General features: G+C 40.3%; 1 protein-coding gene across 1 annotated transcript in view; it reads right to left on the reverse strand.

The window, feature by feature from the left end:
* PARP9 (poly(ADP-ribose) polymerase family member 9) overlaps positions 1 to 13,674 on the reverse strand; it is a 50,017-nt gene that overhangs the window by 11,269 nt on the left and 25,074 nt on the right. Inside the window, exons 7-8 of the mRNA XM_007943926.1 lie at positions 7,234 to 7,376; positions 6,215 to 6,389 (exon numbers count right to left, since the gene is read on the reverse strand). Of these exons, the coding sequence (XP_007942117.1) occupies positions 6,215 to 6,389; positions 7,234 to 7,376 (318 nt within the window). The remainder of the gene's footprint in view (positions 1 to 6,214; positions 6,390 to 7,233; positions 7,377 to 13,674) is intronic.

A 13,674-nucleotide genomic window follows, 5' to 3' on the forward strand; every position in this document is an offset into this window, starting at 1 on the left:
GTCTTCTTCACTTTTAGCAAGCAAGCGTGTGCCATCTGCATATCACAGGTTGTTCATGAGTTTTCCTCCAATTCTGATGCCATGCTCTTCTTCATATAGTTCAGCTTTTTGAATTATTTGTTCAGCATACAGATTGAAAAAGTATAGTGAAAGGATACAACCCTGATGCATACCTTCTCTGATTTTAAACCAGGCAGTAAGTATCACCTTATTCTGTTCCAACAGCTGCCTCTTGGTCTATGTACAGGTTTCTCATTAGCACAATTAAGTGTTCTGGAATTCCTATTCTTTGCAGTGTTCTCCATAATTTGTTATGATCCACAAAGTCAAGTGCCTTTGCATAGTCAACAGGTAAATATCTTTCTGGTATTCTCTGCTTTCAGCTAAGATCCATGAAAATTAATAAGACAGGGTAACTGCCTAGATGTAAAAGGGGAGGAGTGATAACAATGTTTCTAGCTTAGGAGAACTAGCAGGTAGTCTGTAATGGTACTAGTCAGATTAGGGAATATTAGAAAACAAAGAGAATATTTCTTAGGGAAAAGCATGGTAAAGAAAAGAGAAGTTCAGTTTGAGGTATGCTAAGTTTTAGGTGCCTATGGAACATCTAGGTGAAGATATCCAAAAGACAGTCAGACATATGGACCTGTAAGTTGAAAGACCCATCTGTCTATCATACTCTGGTGCTTTGCTTATTGCTGTGATGCTGGAAGCTATGCCACTGGTCACCCATGGTAGACAGATTTCGCAGAGTTCCCAGGATACCACAGACCAGAAAAAAGGTCTGGTCATCTACATCTGAAAATTAGCCAATGAAAACCTTATTATGGATCCCAACAGAATACTGTCCAACTTGCTTGCTTTGGACATGTTATTGGGAGGTATTAATCACTAGAGGAGGACATCATGTTTGGTGAAACAGAGGGCCAAGGAAGGCCCAGAAGACTCTCTGAGATTGGCCCCACAGATGCAGTGATGGACTTGAACATGCTGGTGAATATGAGGATGATGCAGGACTGAGCAACATTTTGTTCTATTGTACATAAGGTCACCACCATCAGTCAGAGATGAGTAAATGACAGCTAACAACAAGCAGTCAGGAGAGAGGTGAGGGGGTTGTTAAAGTTACATCAGTATTTAAAGGATAAGCAACAAATGGATTATAAATTATGAGGTCAGGATCTCTATGTGTTTTGTTTACTGCTGTAACCCTAGCACCCAGCACAGGGCTGGATCATAAATAGAATGTGCTTAATAAATACTTGTGGAATGAATGAATGGACCCAATAAAGAAACAGTGTTTATCAGCTCCTTCTTGCTACATTCAGTCAAGCCCTACAAGCAAGATAAAACTCAGAAAAGAACTGGTTAGACTGTTAACAGAGATAGAAAAACATAAAGCATCATTAACAGAGGTCCCCTCTGGCTGTGGGTAGCCATTTAATTGACTGAAAGTCCCATAATTTGTAACCTTGCAGGGCTAAAAAAGCCAAGATCATTTGTATTCCAAATGAAGAATAGGTTAAAATCAGTTGCAAAACAGCTTCAGTGATATATAAGTTTGTGTCTCCTGGGTCTGTCAATACCTTCAGTTAAGAATTCTTACCAGCCCAGAGAAATGAGCCCATGGTACAGGTCACATTAAGAGTAAGGCCTCCTCATTGAGTCTATAGGCTGAATTGCCTCAAGGCAGAGACTGTTAAGCTAAGGGCTAGGGAGAAGGGCAGAGCATAGAGGCCAGTAGAAGACCAGAATCATGAGGCTTAAAGACTATATAAAGATCTTGGTTGGATTACTGAAGACATAAACTTCACCAGGAGCTCTGGTAGCATAGTGCCTAAGGCACTTGACTGCTAACCAGAAGGCTGGTGGTTCAAACCCACCAGCCATTCCTCGGAAGGAAGGCTGGGCAATCCTACTTCTGTAGTGATACTGCCTTGAAAACCCAAGGATGGGTTGCTATGAGTCAGGGCCGACTTGATGACACATAACAACAACAACAACAACAGAAGTAAATAGGCCCCACACCTGCTGAATTTTTTAAAGAACTGCATTGCTGAAGAAACCATAAGCTTAGCTGTCAATAGCCCCTGAGGCTATACACAGACCTTTGGAAGAGCACCAGCAGACAGTGGGCTGCTTAAGCATCTTCCCTTGGTCCACCTCTGAAATGGTCAAGGGTGGCAATATATAATATATTGCCAGAGGGGAAAACCAGGGGCTTACTCCACTCCTGGAATAGGAAGTCCCCACTATGCAAGTTCAACTTGAAGTTGAAATAATTAAAACAAGTCCATGAGAGCCAAAATATGACGTTGATTATATCCCTCCTGAATTTAGAGACTGTCTAAACAACAGATTTGATGCATTGAACACCAATGACAGAAAACCAGAATTGTGGGATGACATCAAGAACATCATCCATGAAGAAAGTAAAAGGTCATTCAAAAGACAGCAAAGGAAGAAAAGACCAAAATGGATGTCAGAAGCAACTCTGAAACTTGCCCTTGAACGAAGAGTGGCTAAAGCAAATGGAAGAAATGACATGATAAAAGAGCTGAACAGAAGATTTCAAAGAGCAGCTTGAATAAACAAAGCCAATTATTATAATGAAATGGGCAAAGACATGGAGTTGGAAAGCCAAAAGGGAAGAACATGCTCGGCATTTCTCAAGCTGAAAAAACTGAAGAAGAAATTTAAGCTTCGAGTTGCAATACTGAAAGATTCTATGGGCAAGATATTGAATGATGCAGGAAACAGCAAAAGAAGATGGAAGGAATATACAAAGTCATTGTACCAAAAAGAATTAGTCAATGTTCATCCATTTCAGGAGGTGGCATAAGATCAGAAACCAATGGTGTTGAAGGAAGAAGTCGAAGCTGCACTGAAGGAACTGGCGAAAAACAAGGCTCCAGGAATTGATGGAATACCCATTAAGATGTTTCAACAAATGCATGCCATGCTGAAGGCACTCACTAGGCTATGCCAAGAGATTTGGAAGACAGCTATCTGGCCAACTGACTGGAAAGGATCCATATTTGTACTCATTCCAAAGAAAGGTGATCCCAGAGAATGTGGAAATTATTGAACAATATCATTAATATCACATGAAAGTAAAATCTTACTGAAGATAATGCAAAAACGGTTGCAGCATATATTGACAGAGAACTTTCAGAGATGCAGACTGGATTCAGAAGAGGACGTGGAACAAGGGACATCATTGCTGATGTCAGATGGATTTTGGCTGAAAGCAAAGAATACCAGAAAGATGTTTACTTGTGTTTTATTGACTCTGCAAAAGCATTCGATTGTGTGAATCATAACAAACTGTGGGTAACATTGAGAAGAATGGGAATTCCAGAACACTTCACTGTACTCATGGGAACCTGTACATAGACCAGAAGGTAGTTGTTCCGAACAGAACAAGGGGACACTACTTGGTTTAAAATCAAGAAGGGAGTGTGTCAGGGTTGTATCCTTTCACCATACTTATACAATCTGTATGCTGAGCAAATAATCTGAGAAGCAGGACTATATGAAGAAGAACGTGGCATCAGGATTGGAGGAAGAAGACTCATTAACAACCTGCGATATGCTGATGACATAACTGTGCTTGCTGAAAGTGAGGATGACTTGAAGCACTTACTGATGAAGATTGAAGACTGCAGTATGGATTACACCTCAATATAAAGAAAACAAAAATCCTCACAGCTGGATTTATAAGCAGCATCATGACAAATAGAGAAAAGATCGAAGTTGTGAAAGACTTCATATTACTTGGTTCTACGATCAACACCAATGGAAGCAGAAGTCAAGATATCAGATGACTTATTGCATTGGGCAAATCTGTTGCAAAAGACCTTTTTCAGGTGCTGAAGAGTAAAGATGTCTTCTTGAAGACTATGGTGCACCTGACACAAGCCATAGTATTTTCAATTACCTCATATGCATGTGAGACCTGGACAATGAATAAGAAGACTAAAGAAGAGTCAATGCTTTTGAGTTGTGGTGAAAAACGCTGAAAGTACTATGGAGTGCTAAAAGAACTAACAAATCTGTCCTGGAAGAAGTGCAGCTGGAATTCGTTCCTTGGAAGCAAGAATGGCCAGACTTTTGTTCTGTTCAAACAACTCACCTACTTTAGTCATGTCATGAGAAGGGACCATTCCCTGGAGAAGGATGTTATGCTTGGTAAAGTGGAGGGTCAAAGAAAAAGGGGAAGGCCCTTAACAAGATGGATTGACACGGTGGATACAACAATGGGCTCAGGTATAGCAAGGATTGTGGAGCTGGCACAGGACCCCGGGCAGTTTTTCGTTCTGTACATAGGGTTGCTATGTGTCAGTGACGACTCGATGGCACCTAACAACACCACTATTCCTGTCCAGCAGGATGTGATAACTTGGCCAATGACTGCAGTAACTGTGGTGTTTTCCTTCTCCCTTTAAGAACTGTAGTGCCTAAGGCACTTGACTGCTAACCAGAAGGCTGGCAGTTCAAAACCCACCAGCCACTCCTCAGAAGGAAGATGGGGCAATCTACTTCCAGAGTGATACTGCCTCGGAAACCCAAGGAGGGGTTGAGTCCAACCCAACTCGATGGTAGTAAGTTTGGCTTTCTGGTTTCAGAACTGGAGTTTTTACTGCAGATTTCCTGTTTCTTCTCCTATCATTACATAGTGTGTGCGCTGGGAACATATCTTGCCTTTAAGCCTTGGCTTCAAATGGGTTCATTTTGTTTTGATCCCCTGCTGATAATTTGCACTTCCACCCTAAATGTGCCTGATCAGAATCTATGGTTTAACAACATTGCCAAGTGATTCTTATATAACTCTGGGTGATTCTTGTTAAAATGTAGATTCTGATGCAGTATATCTGGGGTGGAAATGTAAATTATCAGCAGGGGAACTGGAGTGAACCTGTTGGAAGCCCTGCTTTAACCTTTCAGACAGAGAGGACTACTTGGACTTGAGACTAATGATGAGACTAGATGAAACTTTGAAACTAATGAGAGCAGATGAAATATCTTCCTTGGGAAGATGGTGCATGTGTCATAATGTTTTGGGATAAAAGATGTATATAGATATTGGGTAGGCAGCAGTGTCTGCCACAGGACTGAAAGGAGAACACTCACTGGATTTGGAAAAGAGGATAATGATGATCTTGGTGAGAGTGGTTTAACTAGGGTGGAGCAGGGAGTGCAGAGAAGCCAGTCACAACGGTGTCAGAAGCAAATACAAGTTGTGGATGTTTAAGGCTGTTATTGAAGGAGCCAAGCTGGTCATAACTTTCCTGGTTATGACCACTCAAAGACTTCTTCATGGGAATTCATTTATCTATTGTCTATATTCAATATTTACCTCAGGCATCACCTGTGCTCTCTCTGGGGCAAGGAGATGACTTCCAGACCCTTTGGTTTCTGGAAACCAAGACTATCAGAGTTGTCTTCACAGTAAAGGATCAGGCCACATATTTTAAAAGATAAAGATTATGAACTACATATTAATGGACCAAACAAAATCAAGCTGCCTTCCTAGGTAACAGCCTACCACTACCACCACCTATGATTATTACTAAACTTCTCAGCCTCCTTTGGCGAGATCTAAAACCAGAATGTTTTCATTGTGTAAAGAAGAAAGGAGACAATACAGCAAGTAAGTATGCAATATTTCTTTTTTTTACAACTGTAAAGAGTCATGGGAGCTACAATAGAACCCCCATGGCTGAGAAGGCCCTTAAAATGTTATTTACTTCACCTGCTAGATGATACCCAATTTATTCACTATCTGGCTGCCGGAAATGAAGAGGACAGACAAGACTAACTTCATTAAATTCAGGAAATTAAGAGATGAGGATGGTTCAGTGGTGTTGATAGTAATTTTGGTGAAAGATAAGTAAGCAAAAAAAAAAAAAAAAACCACTAAAACACTCCAAGGAAGGTGCTCTGTGCAGCTAGGAAACAGAAATTCAGAAAGAAGAAAAACAGTGAACTAGATCTTATTGTTCACACTTTCATCAAGATAAAACCCACAATCAATAAAAGCTTTGAAGGAAAAATAAAAAATATGACCCTTTCCAAATGACTTCACCTCTAAATCTCCATTGCAAATGATTTCCTCCCCAGAGCAACAAATGTTATTAGTGTTGAATCATCTGTTGCTGTCTGTGCCCCAGTTCCCACACATGGAGCCGTGATCATGAGGGGCAACACCTACCGCAGGGCCCTGAGTACATTCTTTGAAAGCCAACTCTGCAGACCAAATTGCAGAACTGGTGTGGGACTTGTTGAAACAACCTGTGGCTTACAGGGTCCTTCCGTGCTTTCCCTTCCATCATTTTCTTCTTGGTTTGGAAGACAGCCTTCAGAACCTCATTGTTTATCTTCTCCACCTGTTACCCAAGGAAATGAAAAACTGGTTAAAAGACTGGAGAACTGAGACTTAAATGGCCTGTTACACTGCTTCAAAAGTAATAGTGCTTACATGCACATTACTTTGCACACAATTTGCTTTTCATATAAAGTCCTAAAGAACTCTCTCCTCACCCCAATCTTCTCCTGGTTTGGCTTCTGTCTCTTCAAAGCTTCCTGTCTCTTCTCTGAAAAATTCGTTTAATAAAAATTCACTGAGCAATCACTATGTAACCAAAACCCAAACCCACTGCCATCGAGTCGATTCCAACTCACACAACCCCCCCCACACACACACACAGGCTTTCCAAGGCTGTGAATCTTCACAGAAGCAGACTGCCTCATCTTTCTCCCACGGAGCAGTTGGTGGGTTTGAACTGCTTACCTTTTGGCTAGCAGCCAAATGCCTTAATCGCAGTGCCACCAGAGCGTCTTCAGTACCTACCTGGCAGTGGTAATTAAATCATCAACAATATAGACAGAGTCTTTGCCCTCCCAGAACTCAGTGAAGAATTAAAACTAGGCAATTATAATGCAATCTGATAAATACTATTTCATTTGTTTTATTTTGCTCCAAGATAGGCAGATAGCTCTTTCCTGGGCCTTTTATCTACACTACTGTATATCTAACATTATTTCTACTTTCTGATTCCACCTCTACCCCTCATGCCTGCCCTTCCTTGCCCTCCTTCCAGTCTTATTCCTAGGATTCTAGGCCAATGAGCAGCTAGCTCAGAGTTATCAGCAGGTGAGGTTTTTTTTTAGCCACAGAACCAAGTTAATCAACAGAAAGATGAATCATGCCCTCCCCTTAATTAGGTATACCTTTATGACCTGAAAACCACATTTCTCAAACTGTTTCTTTTTATCCTGAAGTGCTTGCATTGAAAATGTTTCACGAAATTTTGTGAAATTGATATTTCTTTTCATTTCATCCTGGTTTTCTGGTTGCTGGTCAGTCCACTGTCCTAAAAATGATTAACACAAAAGTTTGCCTTAATTTGTTTTTTCTTTTTTCGTTCCTTTAAAAATATTTTTATTATATTTTAACAGCTAATAATAGAATATCATTTTTAAAACAATTTATAATGCTCAATTTCACATTTAATCAAAGAAGTACAGATTAAAGTAAGACCATTTTTGCTTATCAAATTAGGTTTTTTGAAACTCACATTCAGGATAGGCATATAAATTGGTATAATCTTCCTACAAAACAATATAAAGTTTGTCTTAATATTCTGTGAGAAGGGAAAGATTTGAAAGGATATCTGATGAAACAAATTTGAGAAATTTGGAGGAAGAAATTAGCCAGTTTAAATTGTATGCCTCACACAGCTTAGGACATGCAAGGAGAACTACCACACTGTGAGAAATCATAGGATAAAATAAAACAACCAAACCCACTGCCATCAAGTTGATTCCAACAACTACAGGACAGAGTAGAACTACCCTATAGCCTTTCCAAGGCTGTAAATCTTTATGGACGCAGACTGCCACATCTTTATTCCACCATCGACCTTTTAGCAGCTGAATATCTTAACCAGTGCATCACCAGGGGAGTAATTAGGTCTCAGATGATTTGGATTATGAGGCTGAGGGCATGTGAGGAAAAGAAGTATTATTAATACATCCCTCACATGCTGTAATGATGACATAGAATTGTGTTGCTCACTCATAATGTTTGATTTCCACCCCAGCTGTCTATCAGTAAAAAGAGACAAGTATAAGAAAGCATTAAGGAATGATGGAAAATAATATGACATTTATTTAACACTGAAAGGTATTCAATGAGATTTCACACTAGTATTTCATTTGATCATTACACCACCACTACTGAAATAACTAACACAATTTTACAACTAAGTGAAACTTGGAGAAGTTGAGTGACTTGCCCAATGTTATAAAGCTAGTAAGTAGATACAAAAGTGTAAGTCTGGCTTTCACCAGTGCTTTCTGTAAGGGGCAAGGCAGAATACTTGGTACATAGATCACTCAGCAGGCAGAATACTTAGTACTTAATTCCTCATAAGATACAATAGCTCCCAAACACCTTGAGGGAGAGAGTCACCAGATCTGCGGGCTGGGAACCATAATCTTGGGGGCCACCATGTTCAATTGACACAGCATAGAACATAAAAATACTGTTCTACATCCTACTTTAGTGAGTAGTGACTGGGGTCTTAAAAGCCATCGAGCAGCCATCTAAGATGCAATTATTGGTTTCCCTTGTCTGGAGCAAGGAAGTGTGAAGAAAATCAAAGTCATCTGGAAACAATAAGTCCAAAGATATGCTGGACCACAGGGACTTCAGCCTTTATGACCCCAAGGCCAGAAGATCTAGATGGTGCCTGGCTATCAATGCCAACAACTCAGAAAGGGATCAAAATTGGAGATCCTTGATAGAGTGGGAGAAAAATGTAGAACAAAATTGAAACACACAAAAAACGACCAGAGTTACTGTTGGATAGAGACTGATAGAATCCCTAAGACTACGACCCCGAGTTATTTTTCAGGCCTGGAACTGGACTCACTTCTGTGGATGAGCTCTCAGCCAAACAGTAGAAGGACCTACAATCACAACACCTACCCCAAGGGCACACACCCACCTACCCTAGGAATATGCACCCCTTAGATCAATCAACCTTGAGACATCAGAGGGGTAGCATTCACATAGAGGGAAAGCTGGACAGACAGGAATGCATAGAAAGAAGGGCACAGGGAGAGGGCAGTCACAGAGAGGAGATGGGAGGAGAGCTCTTTATGGTTGGGGACTGTAATCAGGGCCATGAAATCAAATGTGCGTGAACCATTGTGTGTAAAATGAATCTGCTTTGTAAATTTGTACCTGCATCACAATAAAAAAAAAAAAAGATACAATAGCTGCAACAATGGGCTCAAACATAGCAGTTGTGAGGATGGTGCAGCACCAGGCAATATTTTATTGTTATACATAAGGTCACCATGTGTTGGAGCCAAGTCAGTGGCAACTAGTAACAACAACAATATCATTCATATACCACCCAACCAAGAAAAGCAAAGTTTGGAGACTAAGAGTCTATGGTGTCTTGTCTTCCCTTCTTCCCTTCCTCCCTCCGTCCCTTCCTTTCATTTCAAAATACAAGGTACAACCTGTTCTTGTCAAGGGAGCTCCTTATTAGACCAAATTATGGGTGGTAAATGGAAACAAAAAAGGGGAGGGGGCTTGTTTCTCTGTTTATTTTCAGTTTGACTTAAGACCAAATATACTAAAATGAATCAATCCCTAGAACATTATCTAATTGAGTGGACTCTCTTTATTATGAAAAGCAAGTGATAAATCCAAAGAAACTCACTAGAGGGCCAAGTTATAAATATGAGGAAAGGAACTTCAGAGGCAGAGACTGTGTATTAAATCTGGAGAGCAATAGCTCATATTTGTAAAGTATATGAGTTTACTTCAACTGAGTTCAGCAAATGTTTACTGAGCTCTTCCTACATGTCAGGCACTGGGCTAAGTACTGAGAACCTAGACATCCACAAACTCCTGCTGTCAGAGGCACTCACCAGGCTGGATCAAAAGAGCAATAGAAAAGGCAGGTGAAGACTAATTTCTATTTTTAAAATTTATTGTTCTGATGGACATTTGATTTTTCCTATAGTAAAACTTCATTTCAAAATTAACCATTTTGTTAATGAAGATCTTAATCAGATTAAGGAGTGAGTTGGGAGCTCTGGTGGCATATAGTGCCTAAGGCATTTGACTGCTAACCAGAAGGCTGATGGTTCAAACCCACTAGCCACTCCTTGGAAGGAAGGTTGGGCAATCTACTGCAGTAGTGATACTAGCTCAGAAACCCAAGGAAGGGTCACTATGAGTTGGATCCAACTCCAAGGCAGTGAGTTTGGTTTGGTGTTCCTCTGAAATGCTGCTGTAGAATAACATGCTTAGTCACCAACATTCAAAAATGCCACCTTGTGGCAGAACAAGGGACTTACATGATTCTACACTGCCATCAGCTAGAAGACTGGGTCACCCTTATGAATGCAAGTAATTTAAAAAGTACAGTAACAGTTGGGCAATCTACTACCGTAGTGATACCACCTCAGAAACCCAAGGAAGGGTCGCTAAGAGTTGGGTCCAACTTGAAGGCACATAACAACAACAACAACAACGTCATAAGCTTTAAAGGAGATCAATGTTTCCTTGTTTTCTGTTATCCTGAGAAGTACTGGTGTCAATTTAAATATCCACATTCATAACAGTTCAAAAGCTAAGTGGAAATTATCATCTGGGGTCTCATTCTTGCATATTATTATTTTTGTCCATGTTTGTGGACACTGGGTTTTCCATGGAGTGCCGATGCTACTTTTATTGCAAACTCCCCCTCACTTTGACCATTTCTATCTCAATTGTTTTTCACAAACATATGGTGAAAATAAAATGTCCTTTGAAATTCTGCATCTGAAGTTTTGTACCTCCTACTAAATCCATTCTCCACATTACAACCAGAGTGGCCTCTCTAAAATGTAAGTCTGATCTTACCTTGTTTTTGTTTAAAATCCTTTAAGACTCCTTATATTTTTCAAGAACATTTCTGAAATCTTTCATGAGATTTATAAAGTCTTGTCTAATCTAGGCCCTGCTACAGTCTTATTTCTCTAAACTTTCTTTGCCTGGCTAATTTCTACTCATTTTTCACTGTTTGACACTATGACACCTCCTCTGAGAAGCTGTCTCCTGACCCTCACAGGTGGGTTAGGTGTCTTCCCAGTGTGCTCACATAGCACTTTGACCCCCCTCAGTGATAAATAGTCTGCTTGCTTGTCAGGCTCCCTAATCATCCTTTGAGCAGAGACAAGATCTTATCTTGTTCATCACTGTATACCCAGCACCTACCACAATGCGGCACATATCATGGGTGTAATACCCCTTAGTTGAATAAATGAGTGCAGTAAGTCTCTATCTATCTCCCAGGGTGGCATTATAAATGGTATAATTTCCTAGTTAGCACTAGGGTTATGTTGAAAGGCTACCTCTATAGTCCGATTCCTAGAGTCTTCATAATGGGTTTAGCCAGAGAAGGAATACCCAGTAAAGCAAGGTAAGCATGGGCTTACTTGTGATTACTTATTAATCTGCAGTGAACAGTTTGAAATAGTTTGAAACTGTCACTGAATATTAATAAGTAAGCACAAGAAAGCCCTTGCTTATTGGGCACTCCATCCCTGTCCAGGATTATAAATTGGAAAACAGGCTTTGTCTCTAGGAAGGTGCTGTGGGGTTGGGGACAGAAAGATCTTTGATGAGGTGAAAAAAATGTGAAACTGTTCACCACAGATTAGTAAATAAGCACAAGTAAATGGGTGCTTATCTTGATTACTGGGTAATCCAACACTGGGTTTAGCTCCACTAAACTTACAGTGGATTATACTTGAGTGTACCTCACAGTACCAATGAATAATTTACTTCGGTGGGAGGGCTCAAAAGTAAATAACTTTAGGGAGACTTCCAGTAAGATGGCACAATAGGCAGACAAGGTACACAAGCTCATTTCCAACAAAGAAATAAGAAATCAATTGAAACTGATACAGAAGACAATCCTGGAACCCTGAGCTTTGAAGGGAAGGATAAAGAAATGGATTAAATACCAACTAGTAGAAGATCTGAATGAAAACAGTGAATAAAGAGAGAAATGGAGCTATGGAGTGCCGTCTGTCCTGAGAGCGCAGTCATTTTGAATATTTGCAAGTTGCTTCCCGGCAGCAATCTAAGAACTGGCTCTGCTCACCAAGGACCACACAGGCAAGGAATGCTCTGGTGCTTGATAACTAGAAAGGAAAAAGAGCTGTGGACTGCCAGCTGTCCAAGGGTACAGCCATTTTGAATATTTGCAAGCAGCTTCCTGATCTAGCAGTAACCTAAGAATAGGCTCTGCTCACTAAGGACTGCATGGGGAAGTACTGCACTGGAGCCTGACAAATAGAAAGGAATACTGAAGAAGGGGAGAACAGAGTTGTGGATGGCCTACTGTCCTGAGGGCACAGCCATTTTGAGTATCTGCAAATGGCATGGCCAGAGTTTATGCAAGGCATGTTCTGACCTACACAGTGACCTAGGAATAGGCTCAGCTTGCCAAGGACAGCACAGGCAACTGCACTGGAGCTTGATCATTGGAAAGGTGCAATATTCCCCTAGTTACTCTTAGACCACACACTCTCTTGATGAACAGAGGTGTGACCGTCCCCCACCTCCACCCATCTTCTGGACCAGCAGGAATTCCACCTGGGTCTGTGCCCTGACAGAGAACTAGGTGCCTGTCCTGCTCCTCACAGTTTTGTTTTGTTTCTAAATCTTTTTTCCCTTCATCTTTTCTTCCTTTTTACTTATTTATTCTCTTTCTTTTCCCTGGTTCTTGTTCCTTTTTTTCCCCCTCTTCCCTTTTCCTGGTTCCCCCCTTTTTATTTCTTTTTTAAATTTTGGTTCTTCCCATCCCTTGTTTTTCCTTTTGCAGTTTTCCCATTCTTTCTTTACTATTCTTTTACTCCTGCTCATCTCTCTCATTCCCCTCTCCACAGATATTATGGGCCCTTTTTCCTTCTTTTTCTCATTATCTTTCTTTTGTCTTTTAAAAATATATTTTACAAGAAGTAGCCAAAGTAAAATTAGCTTATAAGATTTTAAACGGAAACAGAGACATCAATTGGTAAATAAGGACAACTACAAACAAAAAAAGGGAATACATAGTGTAGGTACAAAACTTCCAAATGGTGAGGAGGCCAAGACAATTACAAGAGGGAACACACTGTTCTAAACTTGAGAAGAAAACTATAAATCACAGGGAAACCACAAAGAAAAATTATAAACCTTCACATCAAAACAAAACAAAACAAAACAAAAAAAATGGAGGAGAGGCAAAAATATTAAGCAAATACTAAAACAATAGCAACAAAGGAAATAAAAAATTCATAAACAAAATAAGCTCAACATAGAAAATTATATGGAACAAAGAAAGTAACACCATGAAAAAACACATAACAAAATGACATCAATAAATTTGTACTTGTCTATGAGTCAGGGCTGACTCGACGGCACATAACAACAACAACAACAACAATTATACTGGGGAGCTCTGGTAGCATAGTGGCTAAGAGAGTTGCCTGCTAACCAGACGGCTGGCAGTTCAAACCCACCAGCCCACTCCTCGGAAGGAAGGTTGGGCAATCCTACTTCCATAGTGATACTGCCTCGGAAACCCAAGGAGGGGTCGCTATGAGTCGGGTTTGACT

Source organism: Orycteropus afer, unplaced genomic scaffold (genome assembly GCF_000298275.1).
Source record: "Orycteropus afer afer isolate SDZICR_OR568_19922 unplaced genomic scaffold, OryAfe1.0 scaffold00114, whole genome shotgun sequence".
Classification (NCBI taxonomy): domain Eukaryota; kingdom Metazoa; phylum Chordata; class Mammalia; order Tubulidentata; family Orycteropodidae; genus Orycteropus; species Orycteropus afer.